We start from the raw sequence: 18,176 nt of genomic DNA, 5'->3' as shown, positions 1-18,176 counted from the left end.
GTGTTCGCCAAATGTGACGCTTCATTTATACACACACACTTTAACAGTCAATCACACACACACTCACATCCACACACATATTAATGTTTCAGAACAAGAACCGATGAACATCAATTTGAAGTTGTTTAGTTGTTAACTTATAATATAATCAAAATTTTCTATAGCATACTTTTTTGTTTTCGAAGCTTTAAAATTGTGCGTTTTACAACACTGCTATACAGCCTTTCATGCATTGGAGAAATTTTGTGAAAATAATAAGATAATGGAATTTGGAACAGAGTTCCATTATTAAATAATTTTATTTTGCATCCCTTTACTCATAAATAGGATATAAACTGAGATATAACTTATATGGAGTTACTCATGATTAGATATTGGATATGCAGTCTGAAAATCATAGAGTTGGCAACCTAATCGATGCAGTAATTAAAAACTTATGCAATTTAGTTTCAACTTAATTTCTTAACGTATGAAAATGGAAAATTAATTCTGCATTGAACCTAACTGCAAACAATTTAATTTTTCGTTTTACAACACTTTTTTGGCATCACTAAATGGGCCACTGCATGTAATCCCCAATGCGAATAACGAGGATTTAATACTGTGGCAGCATTTTCTTTTTTTCTTCTACTTTTTTTCCAAAGCTCAGGTGGGTGTTTGGTGTGGTTTATGTAGTGGTGGTGGAGGGGGTGGTGGTAGTGGTGGCGGTAGTGCTGACTGTGTGGCAATGGTGTTGGTGGCTCAAAGGAAATAACCACAAAAACAAATTCAGTGGCCACTTTGTAATTTGATCAACGTTCGCTTCATCAGTGGATGATGATGAGCCTTCCTTTCAGTTGGAAATTCAATCTTCATTTCCTGCAGCAGTTCCGCCATTTTTGCATACCCTGTAGGCCATGCTACAGAGGGTATATGGCTGGCAAATTAATTGATAAGGTCTACTCAAAACGATTGTTATTCTTTTGACATAAGCGCATTTTTGAAGCTATCCCCATGTATTACAGGGTATCTAAAGGTTACTTATGAGCGACCCTTCACATTGAAGGGGCCACTCGAGGGGCGTGAAAAGCATTAGGAGGCTATTTGAGCTGTCTGCGTTGATAAAAACCAAAAGGATACTCAGTCGTGATAAAAGGAAGCACTCGCATTGCAATGCGGGACAAGCAGCTAAGTAGCGGTATATCCTAACCCCAAGCCCAAGCCCCACCCCCCCATCTCCCGCCATCGTAGTACCTAGCCGCTAGTCTATCCATTTGTCTGGCGTTTAATCCATTAGAAATGCATTCACAAAGAACAAAGCTGTTCCCAAACTCTCGTATGCCTATGCCAATGAAGCTTACAATGAATGTGGGCCATGCCCACATGATAACGCCCACAACGCCTAACCAATATGCGCATGCAGGCTTTGCTTTTTCATTTTCCTTTACCTCTCTCTCTCTCTCTGTCTCTTTCTATTTTGCCCTTCCTCTTCATTCATTTCAGGCACACAAAAAAAAAAAACAGTGGAAACACAAACTTGGTTACTTTGCATAATTTATTAAATACGAGCTGCACTCCCGCTTCACTTCCCCTCACCCCTCACCCCTCTACCAACCCCCATCTCTTTTCTCTAATCCCCTTTCCCTTTTCTCAATTCCACTTTCCTTCATCATGTTCGTTGCCATGTTACAGTTTGTACTCCCGCCTTTTGTTACAGATCTCTGCTCTCCTTACACTGATAAAAAAAAAAATGTTCTCAAATCAAGATTTTGGTCTCAAAACTAAGAATTTTGGTCTACAAAATGAGTCGAGAACATACAATTCTTAGATTAAGAAAACACATCTTGGTTTTGAGAACATTTTGAGTAAGACCAAGCTCTTATATTAAGAATAAATGTTCTTAAAATTAAAATCAAAAAGTAAAACCAAAAAAAAAATTTTTTATATAAATAATTTTTTTTTTTTAATTGTGATTTACATGTATAAAATTTTTATTCTGTCTTAATAATTTTATAAAAGTTCTTTTTAATTTGTTACGATTGGGATTTGAACTGGCGACTACTTAATATGTTCTTATTTTAAGAACAAAATATTTAAGATGAATGTTCTTGATTTTAGAAGTTGGTCTACTTTTTTCAGTGTATATATTCAGTGTTTTTGCGCTTTTGCTTTTTTGAGCAGTTTTTTCGAGCTATTTTTTTGCCTGCTACTGTGCGCTTGTCGCTCGGTTTTCTTTTTGGATAAAATGCTTATGCTAATGTTTGGCACATATCCATAGTACCCCCCTTGCAGGGGACGCCTCTGCTTGATATGCTCCTTCTAAAACACGTGCAAATGCTGCACATTTAATGAAATTCGCGCAGTTTTTCTCTCTTTCTATCCATATATGTATATGTGTTTGTGTGTGTGTGTGTGTGTATGTAAGACTTTAATGAGCTTACTATGCGGGTACACACAAACAGAGAAAGGGACAGCAAGAGGCTGTAAGGTATTCTGTATCCACTCTGTATTGTACTTAAATTGCGTAGTTTAGTTTTGTTCATTGAAGTCTTCCGGCACTGCAAGTAACTTCCTCATTTGACGCTTAGATACCCTCTCTTTTTGCCCACTCCTCCCTTAGCTGCCTCAAACAAAGGCTGACAGGGACGGCGAGCGGGGGCTGGGGTCAGATGGGGATGAGTTGGAGGTTGCCTACTTATGCAAATGTCAAAAATGCTCCGCAGTGCAATGACAGGCGCCCTCATCTCGGTTCTAAGACGACAGCCACAAGGCATTCAGCGAGCGAACTGGAAGAATGTGAGCGACAAGGGGGTGAGAAAGAGGGAAGGGGTTTAAGGGTGGAGAAGATGAATGCCTGAAATCGCCAATGTGAGCTTAAAGTATTTTATGCTCTATGAACAGGCTGTCAAATGAGGTACATTGAATTAAGGCAGTTAACAACTAATTTAAGGTGAACAATTCAAGCTGAAGAGAAGTTATCGATAACAGATAACATATACATAACAAAACGATAACAAATTTAATACCGAAAGTACATAAACAACTAGAAAGTTGATACGTAAATACAATTTTTATTTAATTATATATCGATAAACGATAAACGATAAAGAAAATATCGTAAAATCGTCAGTTTGTTGACAATGCAGGATAATTTTTGCCATGTTTGTTGGGGTTGATAATTTAATTTAATTTTTTGCAGAATTCACCATCTATATAACCAAAAAGTTAACATATTAATATATATTTTTCTATTTTATGCTACCCCCTTGACCATTTTCTTAGGGTATGCAAATGCTATTGACTTTGTCTGTGTAAGTCTATCAAGAAAACCAACATCAAACTAATCAAAATTTCAAATTAAAAACTAATATTAAATTTAAAAAATGTTGCTCTTATTTTTTGAAATTTATAACACCCGCATTAGCATCCCATACTACAGGGTACTATGCAATAGCATATAATAGCTTCAATCAGTCAGGTTTTAAGCAGATAAGTTATAATATTTCACAATAGATGTGTTTTTTTTCAGTGTTTTAGCTCACATAACTTTTCAATTAAATTTTGGATATCGTATTTTAAAGTAGCTTTTCTGTTATTTAATAAGTAGCAATGACATTTCATGGTTTATAACTCACTTTACTTTACTGTTAAGCGCTTTAAATCCTCAAAATACGGAAAGAGATTTCCTCTCTAGAGAGTTTCTCCTACAAGGTAAATACTTCACTTTAAAACTTCTCTATAAATTCGTATTCAATTTACCTTTTTTAAAAGGGCTCTCAAGAGATTGATATGGCGCGTAGTTTGAAACATAAATCAGAGCTTGCGTTATTCTACACAAACATGAGTTTTGGGGGGTTACCTTTGTTTCGGTTGCTTTCCACTCTTTTTTTATTATTTTTTTAATCCGCGTAACGTTCAACCGCTTTTATTCCCCAAACCGAGGAAGCTTCTTGGCCATAATTTAGCTTAGAATTCCCAAGCGGCAGCAGCTCCTGCCAAGCCAAAAGGCAATGTGAATTGTTTTTCACACACACACGCACACACACATACACAAAGGCACACACACATGCATACACACAGAGGTATGTATGTGTGAACATGCTTATAAAGTGCATAGTTTTCCATAGAAACTCGAGACATTTTAATCGACCGCCAACAGTTTCAACTGTGATTCAACTTTGCGGTTATTTAGCAGCCATTCAATGGTATACAAAGCGGGTGGGAGGGTAAATAGGTGCTGAAGGAGAGCATCCTGATTCGGTCCCCTTTCGTCCCATCGTCCTGTCAACCCGCGTGATGCGTCACGTTCTTTTAGGAGCATTCGTTGCAAACTTGCTTCAAGTGTTTTATTTTTCTCTCCTTTTTGAATTAGTTTTAAGCCATGCCACAGCATGCTGCCGCTTCATCTGCTTCTGCTTCCCCTTCGTCTTTATCTTCATCTACATCTTCTTGTTCCTCTTTCCACTCTGCTGTCTCGCCTCATTCTGTTTGGCATCGCAGCTGCTTTCTTTTCAATTTAACGCCGCTCAAAATCGATAGACATGGAAGCAACTTTGACTTTGACAAATTTCCTCGGCCCCAAAGTTTTCGTGAATGAGCTTGCACAGCATATGAGAGGCAGGCAACATTGTCTATGTTGCCACATGCCGCCCTTTGCGAGAAACCAATGCAAAAATCAATGTGACTAATGTATTTGCCTATGTCTTGAGATTTCTTTTCTCTCGTCTCATCTCATCTGTATTTTCCCTCTTTTTTCTTTTTTGAAATATGTAAGTGATCTCAGATCGCTTCGAGCATGAAATGAAGTATTGAAATACATTACGTGAGTTTGCAGCTCAGTTGAATCTTTATAGAGCAGCTTGAGTTGCCGGAGAGGAAAGAAGAAAAAGGGGTCAGAAGGTGCTTAGTTCGGGGGTCAATTAAACTGGATGAGACAGTTACAATCAGAGCTTAAAATCAAATCACTGTCAAAGACTAATTCAGCGTGCAACGCAAACAAGCAGCAAGTGTGTGTGTGTGTGTGTGTGTGTATGTGTGTGTGTGTGTGTGTGTGTGTCCGGCAAAGGTGCAACATCAAGAGTAACTGGAACTTCAACTGCAACTGCAACTGCAACTCAATTTGATTTGCACTTGTGTATGTACACATACAATATATATGTGTGTGTGTGTGTGTGTGTGTGTGTGTAAAAGTATCTGAGAGCTCAGCCCAAATCACAGTTAAGACTCATTCTCAATTTGGTGAGCCTTACTGACTTTTGGGATGTTGTGCTTGCATTGTGTGCCACACTTTGTGGCAACTGTCGCATCAAGCTCCACCGTTTAGCCACACCATCTCCCTCTCTCACTCTCTGTCTCTCTTGCTCCCTGTCCCTCTTCCATTTTATCACGCTACAATAACAAAACACTTTGATTTATTAGCACAATCTTTGGCGCGGCAAAAGAAGCAATCAAATACACGCGAAAACTAAACCGCAGCCAGTCTGGGGCCGCACAGTGGTGCCAAAAGTCTGCACACGCATAAAAAATGTAATTAGCAAATAGCGGCTTAAGTGATGTGCACATAAAACAGACAGCTTTATGATAAAAACAAAAACAATAAAATAATAATTGCTCTTATTATCAAGAACTTTATTTAAGAATCATGATTTCTGGGTTCGTTGCAATCTTTTGACCAACATTCTCAAGTTTTGAGCTAAAAATATTATTTTTGTGCTTTTAAATTAACTCTTTTTAGTTGGACACTAGAACATTCCTCTAACGAATTCGAAGAAAAATATCCCTATCTTGTTTGGGAACTTCATTATACAGATTTACCCGATTTTATCTTGATAAAGCAAATAAAATGTGTACTTAAAATCAATTTGAAGCTCACTATAGAGTTAAACCGCATAATATTGAATATGCGATGATATAAAAATAGCACTGACATCTTAAGAAGGTATTAAATTAAAAAAATAATAAAATAAAAATTTTAAAGTTCAAAATTAAAAGTTAGTATATCAAGGCTGCAAACCGGTTCTGAACCGAACCTCGTAGAACCGGTTCGGTTCTGGTTTTTAAGCAGCCTGAGCCGGATCATGAACCGAACCCTTGAAACTATTTACTTTGCGAGCCCGAACCTAAACTGAACCGCTTTCTAAAATAAAAGGTTCGGTTTGAAAAATGTAAATAATTACATTAATTTTATGGTTTTTTAACATAACGCAATTATTTGAGACTTCGGAATAAAATAAGTCATCTTTTAATCTTAAAATAAATTTTAATTATCACAAAAATTAGATTTCTTTAAAAAAAAATGTTATTAGTTAACAAAGTAGAGAAAGTGTATAACAATAAAAATATTTTTTTGTATGAAATCGAACCAAGGTTCGAACCCAAACCTTGGACTCACGAACCGAACTGATGTCTTGCTCTATGGTTCGAACAGCCGAACAGAACCATTAACAAAATTTTGGAGGTTTGCAGCCTTGAAATATACATAAACCTAATAATTTTTTTTAAATTTTGCAACAATTTTCTAACAAGAGACCGAATTACCATTTTCATTGTTTTTTCAGCTGTCTGAGACCACTGTACGTTGAAAAGGGCATCGATATGCGCATAGATAGATGGCAAGGTGGCAAGGGAAATGTGAAGGGGATGGAGGGAAGTACGAGTACGTACATGGACTGCTGGTCGCATCTGTATTCGACGGTTGCACTTAGCTGCCGGCATTTATAGTCGCAATTGCTGTTTGGTGTGAATGAGAGTGTCACTGTGACTTGGAGAGGTGTTTTCCCTTCAGCTTGTTACTCAGATACTCTCGTTGCTATGTATGTCTGTCTGTCCGTCTGTCTGTCCGTCTGTCTGTCCGTCTGTCTGTCTGTCTGTCGATCAGTGACAACAACAACAACAACAATGCTAATGTCGAGATGCGTGTGACAGGATAATAAAGGATGCTTTTGTCGCAGACCCAACCAAACCCAGGCCTATATAGACGGCACACAGTTCCACAGACAGTCTGGCCACACTAATTTATGGACCAATGCGCAAATGCATGACATGCCAGAGTTGTAAATGATTTCAAGATGGGCATACTAAATACGTTGTGTTAGCTCTCTCCCAATCATACAATCTCCTAGAACAAAGCCCAACCAACTGTACCATAATATCAAACCCAAATGCTGTTGTTCCACAAATATACTAAATTATTCATTTCGTATTATCTTGCTACTTAGATTTAGTCAGAGTAAAGGTACAAATTATATTCTTATTATAATACTACAAACATTTTTGCGGTTAAAATTTAAATAATAAACTCTTTTGTAAGTATTACAAATACTAATAAGTAATACAGTACCTAATCTACATATTTGTTCTTTTTCGAAAAAGACTTGATCAAAGCTAACACTAATTATAGGGCAACTATAAGCTCGACAAATATTAATAGCCGATTTAAAAAAATGTGCCTTAAAATATAGTTCAAACTTATATGCTCCACACTTTAAAGGGTATTTCCAAATCGAGTTCTACAAACCAGCGAATCTATTGTTATTATAATAAATATGTAAAATGAAATTTGATAATTTGCTTTGCAAAATACCATGAAACTAAGTATTTGCATATTAGAAAATACTTGAGAGCTGCGCAAGTTATTGAGGAAAATGGAAACCTGCTTTCCCTAGCTGACCAAAGGCAGAATGAATGGATATCCGACAAATGATAGCTGATAGAATAGGATAAAAAGGGGCGGGAGTAGTATATTGACACACAGATGGAAATGGATATGGAGATGGAGATATAGATGGAAACTGACTCTGAGACTTTGACTGTTAGCGGCAGTGAAAGGACAACGACATCGACACCAAATCTCATACAATGCAAATGTAGAGAAGCGTGACTGCAGCCCGATAGAGAATAGGGCACACGGCGAAAAGGGAAGGGAGAATGAGACAGTTGAGAGAGGGGAATGTACAGTGTACACTCAATGTCACGCTCGTGCCGCGTCAAACATGACTGTAAATAGCAACAACAAGGAAATAAACTTAACTTCGACATGCCAAAGATTTGATACTCTTGATTCTCTTGCACCGATCAAGCTATACATATATATAGTAGTCCGATTTAAACTAGATTTAGTTTTGATGTACAGTCTGTAAATTTGGTTGAGATATGTCAAGTATAAACATAGGTTTTCATACCTTAGATTAATTTATGTTCACTTCCGATCATTCCTGTAGCTGTATGATATGGTATTAAATAATAATTTATTTTTTTCAGGCGGTATAAGACAATACCAAATAAACAGTCCACTAGTTTAGTTGAGATATTTCATAAAACAAAACCCACAAAAAATATGAAAACTAAAGACTATTTTTAACCGATTGTTCCTATGCTATATGATATGATTTGATATAATATATGAAGCTTTATTATATAATGAACCAAATTTAAATAAATTTAGTCAGACTAACACTAAATGCAAATCTTGTTTCTATAGTAGCTATAATATAGATTCTATATTATAGAATATGCTATATATCTAAATATATGCTTTATCAATATACATCCTCAATGCGCTACACAATTCGTAACAAAATTAATATACCCTATGAGAGCGTAGAGTAAAGCGTGCAATTTTTTGTTGTCAAAACATTCGCTTGCCTGCAAATTTGATGATGTTGCCAACGTGGCCCAAACCAAAGGACAATCTCATCCTGTGTGGGCCAGTTACAGTTCCAGTTGCAGCTTTTGCATTTTCAGCCAAAAAAAAAAAACAAAAATGAATTGAATTCGCCAAAAGGAAGAACAAACGTAGCAGACGGAAGAAGGGACAGTGAGGGCACAGGAAGACAGAAGAGAAGAGAGAAGAGATAGGAAAGGAAAGAGGAGTAAGTGCAGGAGTAGGAGTAGGAGTAGGAGTAGGAGTAGGAGTAGGAGTAGGATAGGAGGAGTAAGTAGAGTAGGAGTAGGAGTAGGAGTAGGAGTAGGAGTAGGAGTAGGAGTAGGAGTAGGAGTAGGAGTAGGAGTAGGAGGAAGCTGCACGTGCTGCTAACGCATTGAATAACGCAGTGCTGCCAACTTCTGCACAAAAGTTTAAGCCAAAATCGGAAAGAAGGCAGCACAGAAAGACGGACGGCGGGACAGACAGAGGGACAGACGGAGGGACAGACGGAGGAAGAGCGGGACATGGCATAGAATGGTAGAAAGAAAACAAAATGCGGTGCACGTTTGCCAAATTGAAATTTACCACGCCGAACTGCAGCGGCTGCAACAGGAAAAGCTGGAAAAGCAGTTGAAAATCATTCAAGCGAGCCGCAACAGACAGAAGGGGAAAAACTGGGCGTGGCAGGTTTACAGTGCCTCCGAATTCGCCTCTGTCGCTGCCTCTGCCTCTGCTTCTACATATACTATTGCCAATGGCTTTGCTTAGCGTCATGTTTGGCCAACAGTTTCGTTGACTTGGCTATAAACATTGATGCGCAGCAGTCGATGGGCGACATTCACTATAGAGCTAAGCTATATATATACACAAACATATATATATATATATATATTTATATATGTCTGTCTGTGTGTGTGTATTCGTGAATGGGTATTGCCAAATACGCTGCCTGCTTTTGTTGCACAGTGAAACAATAACCAAATTTGAATTTCTATAATAGTACTATACATAATCAAAATAATATGTTTTATTTTAAATGTATATTTATACCAAAATTCTTTAATTTTTTGTTACTATGCTAAAATTTTGTTTAAAATAAATGTTAACAAATTAATAAACTTTCAAATTTGATTCACCCTTAAATGAAAAACTTTAATTTTTAATGTCTTGCTCACAGATATTTTTTACAAATTTGAACTGTCCGAATAGAGAGCAATATTAATATTCAATTAAATTAAATTACAATTTATGATACTAAATAATTTTCATTTTTAAATTAAACTAAAATTCCTAAACACATTTTAAATTAATTTATTTTACTTATAATATATTTCAATGAAACATTTTGTTAATGCTTGCTAACTCAAAAAAAATTACCAAAATAAAACAAAATATTAAAAATATTTGCATATTCAAACTACTGAAAAAATCGAATTTTTGTAGTTGTTATATGGTTAAATTTAGGTGCATTCAATTTTGTTATGTCTTGCTCCACTGTGCAGCTGTTGTTTGGTTCATTGCTCTCAACTCGGTTGAGCATTGAACTCAATTCGCTGGGCGCTGGTCGAAATGCGGCAAAAGTGGTTTTTACTTATATATGAATAAACATGCATACCTGTAATACTCACACTCACACCCATTATTCACACGGATATTCGTAAGTCAGAGTGAGTTTGTCAGCTTGCATAATTGAGCATTTGTTTAGCTTATTAATGCATTTGTTTTGAGCTGCAAACTGAATCAAAGTTGCAACACAATGTTGCAGCTGCTTTGGTGCAACAAAGGTGTTTTATTGGCAATTAAAAGTGAGTTTTAGAAAACGCGAAAGGAGCATAAAACACACGACACGCTGACAACATGGCCAACATGGCCAACATGGCGAACATGGCCAACATGGCGAACATGGCCAACATGCCTGATGGCTGACAAGTGTCAGTAACTAAACACGCATCAGCACGCCCAGGGAATAATACTGACAGGCGGCAGCAGCAGCAGCAACAACAACAACAACTAAACAAGCTAAAGAAGAAGTAGAAGCTTGTGGCAGGCAACAGGATGCAACAGCGTGTCCAATAGAGAACGACAGAGATAGAGATAGAGAGAGAGAGAGAGCGCAAGTTGTAACATTTTCGAGCGGCATCCAGAGGCGCTTGTCAAGTAATTTGTCATACTTAATTGCAACACGCCATGAAGTTGCGTTTGTAATGTTGCAGCTGCTGTCAGCAACAGTTGCAGCGGCAAGAAAAGAAGCACTTACAACAGGAGAGTGCTTGCAACGGGAATGGGAACGGGAACGGCAGTTACCCCTAAGCTGCATTAATTGGGTGAGCATTAAGTGCTTGACTGGGGCACATTTATTCCCCTTACCCCCCCGCCTGCCACTCTCCCCTATTGCTGTTGATTTTCTGATTCGAAAACCAAAGTCTGCTGTCAGCGGCAAACGACAAACAGCGCGCAATTTGCATTAGCTTCGAGCTGCTGCAACATTGCGTATACGTAATGTTAGCTGATTTCAAACAATTTATGCAGCAAATTGGCAACAACAGCAGCTAACACATAAATCACCAACAGCAGCAACAACAAACCATTGTGATTAACTGCCAACGCAAATATAAAAGTTACAAATTAAATTTTAATTCAAACAAATTGCCTGAAATGCAAACAGAAAACCTCCAAAAATAAAAATTCCACTTTAAATTTTCATAAAATTTCCTGATTTTCCATTTGTTGAAAAGCAACTAAAACAGAGAGTTCGATTTGACCAGCTGCAAATTGTTGGCAATAAAAGCCATTTATATATTGATAGTTGCCAAATTGTTAAATTAATTTGATTTATTATTGCGAATTTTATTTCTACTTTAATGTTGTGTTGCAATTTTCTTAATTAATATTTTGCTTTGAGTTGAAATAGTTACCTTAACTGCTAATTGAGTTATGCATGTGTATATTTATAATTTATCAACTTTCTATCATAAAATCTTGAGCTAACATTTTTGACATAAATTCTTGAAGTTCTTTGAAATTAAGTTTGCAGCTCGAACAGAAAAAAAAATTAGATTTATACACTTCAATAAATTTTAAAAAAAATATTATTTATTAATTCAATAAAAAAAAACCGAAGCCAGAACCGATATTTATTTTATCTATGAAGAATTTTATCTTATAAGAATTTTTTGACGTCAACGATTTTACAAAAATCTTGCTTGAAACCGAAGAGATGTTCCCAGAAATGTATTCTCAAAGTGCTTAGATATCGAATATGTAAATAGCTGTCAGGTTTTGTCTAAGCATAATATCCCAGGAGAAATTTAAAGAGCGACAGTTACCTCTCCATTACTTGCGTCCGTTGCGAGGGTAGCTTTAAATGATATATTTATGCAACATGCATATAAGCTGCAACAAGAGAAAAACAAACAAGTTGCCCCACATCAGTGGCAAATGTTGCATGCATTGCACTTTTGTCTCTGAGCTATGAAAACTGTTATTGCTTCAAATTTGTTGCAATGCGTTTTTATCAGAGAGGCAGAGAGAGTGAACGAGAGAAAGAGAGAGAGAAAAAGAGAGAGAGAAATACGCAATAAATGGCAGGAGATATTCCACAGCAACAGTTGCAGTTACAACTACAGTTACAGTTACACTCACAGTCACAGTTATAGCTACAGGTACATTTACAGGTACAGGCAAGAGTAACAGCTACTGGATAATATGACAAAAGGACAATGGGACAAAAGGAGAGAGCACATATCGCAATCGCATTGAGCGCGATTCATGAATATTTATGCCTAAAATCAAATTGAGGCAACCAGTGGAAATGGCAGGCGTAAAGGTAAAGAGAAAACGAGAGAGAAAACAGACAGACAGACAGACAGACAGACAGACAGACAGACAGACGAACGACGACAGACAGACGAACGACAGACAGACAGACAGACGAACGACAGACAGACGAACAGACAGACAGACGAACAGACAGACAGACAGACAGACGACAGACGAGAACGACAGACAGACAGACAGACAGACGACAGACAGACGAACAGACAGACAGACACGAACGACGAACAGACAGACAGACGGACGACAGACGAACAGACAGACAGACAGACAGACAGACAGACAGACAGACAGACAGACAGACAGACAGACAGACAGACAGACAGCACGAAGGGATGAAAACAGATAAGGGCTGCTGGTGGTAGGAGGTAGGGGTGGGGTTGGGGGTGTGGTAGGTGTTTGCAACGGGAGCACAAAATTAGCATGCATATTGAAGGCGGTCAGCGTTTGGCACCTGGCACACAGCCACTGAAAACCTGGATGGGAATGTGAATTTGGATGCGGATGTGGATGTGGATATAGATGTGAATGTGTTTGTGTGTGTGTGTGTGTGTGTGTAGGGATGTGGATGCCACACAGTACTGGATGTGAAGCTGAACGAGCATGCCACTAAATGTGTAAGCTCGCAAAAAATGCTCTCGTGCATGGCCAAAGATAAAAACAGGGTTGACAAAAGCAACAAAAAAAAAAAGAATGAAATATAAAATCCGCCTGGAATTCATATAATAAAAAAAAAAAAAATAGCTACACGTTTGCGAGTGTGTGTGTGTGAGTGTGCTAGTGTGTGTGAGTGGCAAAAATTCATAAAACTGAAAGAAACACAGAGAAAATATGTAGAAATACTTGGAGCAACAGCAGCAACAAGCAAGGATTATTTTCAAGTGGGTCCAGCCAAAAATTTGCCAGGCATGGGGCAGCAACCAAAAGCAACAACAGCAACAACAACAACAACAATGAGCGGCAAGAGTCGTGTACAAAATGAATTGAAACGTGCCACAAAAGTTGTTTTATGCATAACTAAAATGCGACGAACAGCCGGCAAATCTGACTGAATGTGAATGCCACATGCCGCATACCACATGATACATGCCCCACTGCGTATGACGAGAAATGTTGCCCCAACTGATGGGGCAGCTGCTGTGACTCGGCCTCTTCCTCTTCCTCTTCCTGCCTCCCGTTGCAGCAGCAAGTCTTGACAAATCCCAACTAATGAAGTGTGGGTCAAGCTTATGCAAAACGCCCTGCAAGACAATTGGATATGCGAACAATAGCCAAAGGCGATTACACTGAGAAAAATTAGCCGGTTTCTTAAATACAAAAATTATAAAACGCTTAATTATTTTTTTTTTAATAAGTCAATTTTAAGAGATAAACACAAAAAATATAAAAATATCTAATAGAAAATTATTTATTTTGATTTTAAAAGGAGTTGGACCTTAATTTGGTCAGTGTATCAACAGTAAATGTGCATAATGCTATTATTTAGAGTATGTGTGGTTCTATCACTAACCAGATGTCTTACACATGAAAATTTTAAGGTAGCATGTATATGATAACCATTAAATTTTATAGAACAAAAGTAATAAAAAACTATTTAAGGATTTTGCAAAAAAAAAAATTTTCAAAATAAGCGCAAGATATTCCTCTTGAGGGCAGACCTTTCCTAAATCTCTCCCTCTTTCTCTAAACCTTTTTGAGTCAGATCTACAAAATTTAAGGTATATTTTCTAAAATCTCAAATTTTTATGGATTTTTTTGTAATATATATAGAAATATATATTTTTATTTTAACTTTCGTATTTTTTTCATTGATAAGAAAAAAAAAAAAAAAATTTGTATTATTTTCTCTCAAGAGTTATTCGAGAATTTGATTAAATTACAATTTATTAAGCAGTAAAATTACACAGTTAGCCAAAAATTTATATTTTTGTTGGTATTTATTTTATTTTTAGTAGTATTAGTAAAAATTCGTATGGGAAAATATCAAATTTATCAAAAAATGAGCTCTGTAGCTTATTTGAATTTCTGAACCCAAGGACTAATAATATTTCCTTTCTTAAGAAGACTCCTACCTCGGTTTCTTCACCTTTTACCTCTTCTACACGTATAATACTAACTTTTTCATCGACACCGCGAAACCTTTCTGAACATTGTTGATTACTTGTAAAATACAAGACAGAATATACATGTCGATAATATCTCTGATAGTACGACCTCATCAATCTCAGCATTATAGGCAATTCAGGGAGAATTTCCAACTCTTCATTTACCTTTTGGCATTGGTTTTTTGGAAATGCAATCAGTGTACCGTTGCTGCCGTTCATCAATCTAATTGTCGTTCGTTTTGTGAAATATACATATAGCCCAAAAATTTGCTTGCCAGTCAACTTTGAGCGATTGTCAATGGCAATTGTATGGGGCATGGCTACTTGCAACAGCGGCAGGAACAGCAGGAACTGAAGCAACAACTCGTTGCATCCACAAAAGCAAAAGGGTGCACTTTATTTGTCGTTCCACTTACCGCAGTTGACTTTGATTTGTGCGCGCATTCGGGCAAACAGTTGAGCAGGAGTTGCCCCTGTGCCTCCTACCCCTGCCCCTACCCCTGCCCCTGCCCCTGCCCCTGCCCCATGTGTCTCGTCCCTTGGCCCTGTGAGTGCAGAAAATGCAATCAAATAAACAAATTGCCAGTCGTCAGAGTCAGAGTCAGCGTCAGCAAACTCGCTCTCCACATTCACAATCACATTCACAATCACAATCACATTCAGGATTCACATTCACGGATTGACGATTCACAACGGCATCAGAGCATCCGTCAGAGCGAAACATACTCGCAACATGAACTCTGTGGCAGTTACAACAAGCGGCACAGCGGTGCTTGCAGGCATTGCCCAAAGCATTAACGCAAATACGAGTCTTGTTTAATTTGTTGCCACGCTGCGTATGCGTAATAAACATTTATTAAGCACACGCCGCGTTTGTCACTCCTGGACGTCGTCTTCTAACAGTTGAGGCAAGCAAATAGCAACAACATACAAATAACCACCCTCACACACTCTCACACACACACACACACAACCAAACGTTCGTATTTAAGTGCAACGCGATAATTTTCAATTATCATTACAATTACTGCAACTTAAGTGCGAATTATTGTCAAATAAAATGACACCGTTATGTGGAAAATTGAAAAGCTTAATTACAATTAATTGTTAATTGTTCCAAAGGCTAAAAATTGTAAAGTGCAGTTATTTCGAGAACTTACATTTGAAACATTTAACTTTACTTTTACTGTCATTTAATTATTATTGTAATTAGTAGGCACTGAACTAATTTTAATTAATTGTGTAAGGGTGAATTAAGAGACTACAGATATGCACCGCTTGAGCTCTAGCTCGCAACTTAATATTCATTATTGTTATTAAACTGTTATTAAAAATGTTGACATTTAATTACATTTAACGTTTACTTTCAAAATAAAATTACTATCAATCAATTAAAAAGAGGAATTAACAGCCATTATATGCAGATTAATAATAAATAATATTTATTTCTCAAACGTATATCAAGATTGAATGGATTTATAAAACTACTTGGACGGAGCTACAGTCGAGCATTCTCGACCGTCGGAGACCCCGTACTTACTATCGAAAAAGCTTAGCTTATAAAACAAACTCAAAAGCATATTCTGTCAGTTTGTTTACAATATCTCAAAAAACAAAAAAGTTTTTCATTCTAAGACTTGATTTTCGTGCGATCGGTCCTATGACAGCTATATGATATAGTAGTCCGATTTGAACCAACTTCGGTATGGATGTATAAGACTAACTTAAGCGGGTACTCTATAAGTTTGGTTATGATATCTCATAAAACAAAAAAGTTTTATATACTAAAACTCGATTTTCGACCGATTGTTCCTATGGGCGCTATATGATATAGTGGTCCGATCGAAAAAAGAAACAAGCTTATTCTGCCTGCAATATAGAGGAATCTACCTACCAAGTTTGGTGTCACTAGCTTTTAAATTGTTCTTATAATTTGAATATGAAATATTCTAAGTCGATTTTTAGGCGGTAAAGGGGGTGTGGCCAAATTCGGAAACAAACTTGATCTGTTTGCAATATAGAAGAGCTTACAAACCAAGTTTGGTGTCTCTAGCTCTTATAGTCTCTGAGATCTAGGTGTTCATACAGACGGACAGACAGACAGACAGACAGACAGACGGACAGACGGACATTGCTATATCCACATGCTGATCAAGAATATAAAAAACAAACCTAATAGACCCCTGTACTTTTTTTAAGTAAGGCGTCTAAATATGTTACAATGCGCAAGATTTAAGGAATTATTTGTTAATCCTCCCACATAGATTTATATGTTGTATGTATGTTTGGGCGGTACTTACCTGGCAGCATTATTAGCATTAGAAATCCGAGGGCATAAGCCAGCCAACTGCTGGCTTTCATCGATGTGTGTGTCATCCGTGTGAAACTCATTCTCATAATGGCTATAATGAGTCGCATTTGAGTACAACTTGAATGCTTATAATTGAGCAAGCTTCCTTCTCTCTCTCTCTCTCGTTTTCTCTGTCTCTGTCTCTGTCTGTCTCGTTTTTTTTACTGTTTCTCCGTTTCGTAACTTATCTGCTTTGCTTTGCTCTGCAAACTGAATTCAGTCCATTGCTGCAGTTCGATCAATTGCTATTTAATTGTTGCTATCAGTGTCTCTTATCAGCCGAAACTCAAGTCAATGACTTTGCCCCAACCTGTGGCATGCGGCCAAACTGTGGCAAGTGTATCCGTTTAGCTAGACGACATATGGCGCATCGATCAGGCGAGCGGGGGGAATCGATAAAAACTTGAGGACACGCTAACCAAAACCGAAACCGAATCCAAACCCAGACCCAGACCTGAACCTCAGACTCGAGAGTGTCGGATACGGCTGGCGGATACGCCTGTATTTTTTTGGAAACGAAAACAATTTTCTACGGCAATTGTTTTTTTTTTTTATTTCGATTTGGTTTTTCCTCGAGTTTTCTTGCTTTTGCTTTTCTTTTTTTTCCCTTTTTCCTTGGCTTTTTATGAAAGTCTGCTGACGCTTGCTAATGCCACTTCTGCGCTTGATGGGACGGCTCTTGTTGTTGTTGCTATTGTTGTTTTGGTTGTTGCTCTGCTTTTTGTTGTTGTTGCTGCCCTTATCTGTGCTACCTTTTGCTTTGCCTCTTTTTTTTCCTCAATTTTCGCCGCCGTCACGAAACTTTTACTTTTGGCTTGACGCACAATTTTGTGGCTCTGCCATTTATCAAAAAAAAAAAATGTAAAAGACGAGAATTTGGCGGGCTTTTTTTCTTATTATCGTTTGTTGTTGGCCGGAAATCGAGAGAGAGTCGTGCGTATGTGTGTGTGCTGGTGTGTGTGTGTGTGTGTGCTTGAGGGTAGAATTTCTCAGACGTTGTCTGTTCGAATGTAACGGCAAGGTGTTCGTATGCAACACATTTGTGGCATCTCCAGGCGGTCGTTGACCTTGACTTTAACTTTCAACTTTCAGCTTGTCAACAGCAAACAAAATTAATTTTTTTCGATGAGCGAGAATCGGTATCGTTATCGATAACGCAGTCTGATTGATGGTTGCTCAATTATTGCGAGTTGTTGCCGAGTTGTTGCCGCTGTGGCATGCAACACACATATATTATGTATGAGCTTGTTTCGTTTTGTTTCGC

General features: G+C 37.5%; 1 protein-coding gene across 1 annotated transcript in view; it reads right to left on the bottom strand.

Moving 5' to 3' along the window:
- Window positions 1-17,373, bottom strand: part of LOC117786406 (neuronal acetylcholine receptor subunit alpha-7-like) — a 137,436-nt gene extending 120,063 nt beyond the window's left edge. The window contains exon 1 of the mRNA XM_034624648.1: window positions 16,863-17,373. Coding sequence (XP_034480539.1) covers window positions 16,863-16,980 — 118 coding nt within the window. The 5' untranslated portion in view covers window positions 16,981-17,373. The remainder of the gene's footprint in view (window positions 1-16,862) is intronic.
- Window positions 17,374-18,176: the final 803 nt, after the last annotated feature.

Source organism: Drosophila innubila, chromosome X (genome assembly GCF_004354385.1).
Source record: "Drosophila innubila isolate TH190305 chromosome X, UK_Dinn_1.0, whole genome shotgun sequence".
Taxonomy (NCBI): Eukaryota; Metazoa; Arthropoda; class Insecta; order Diptera; family Drosophilidae; genus Drosophila; species Drosophila innubila.
The sequence above is the reverse complement of the archived record's forward strand: the minus strand, read 5'-3'. Positions and strand labels throughout refer to the sequence as shown.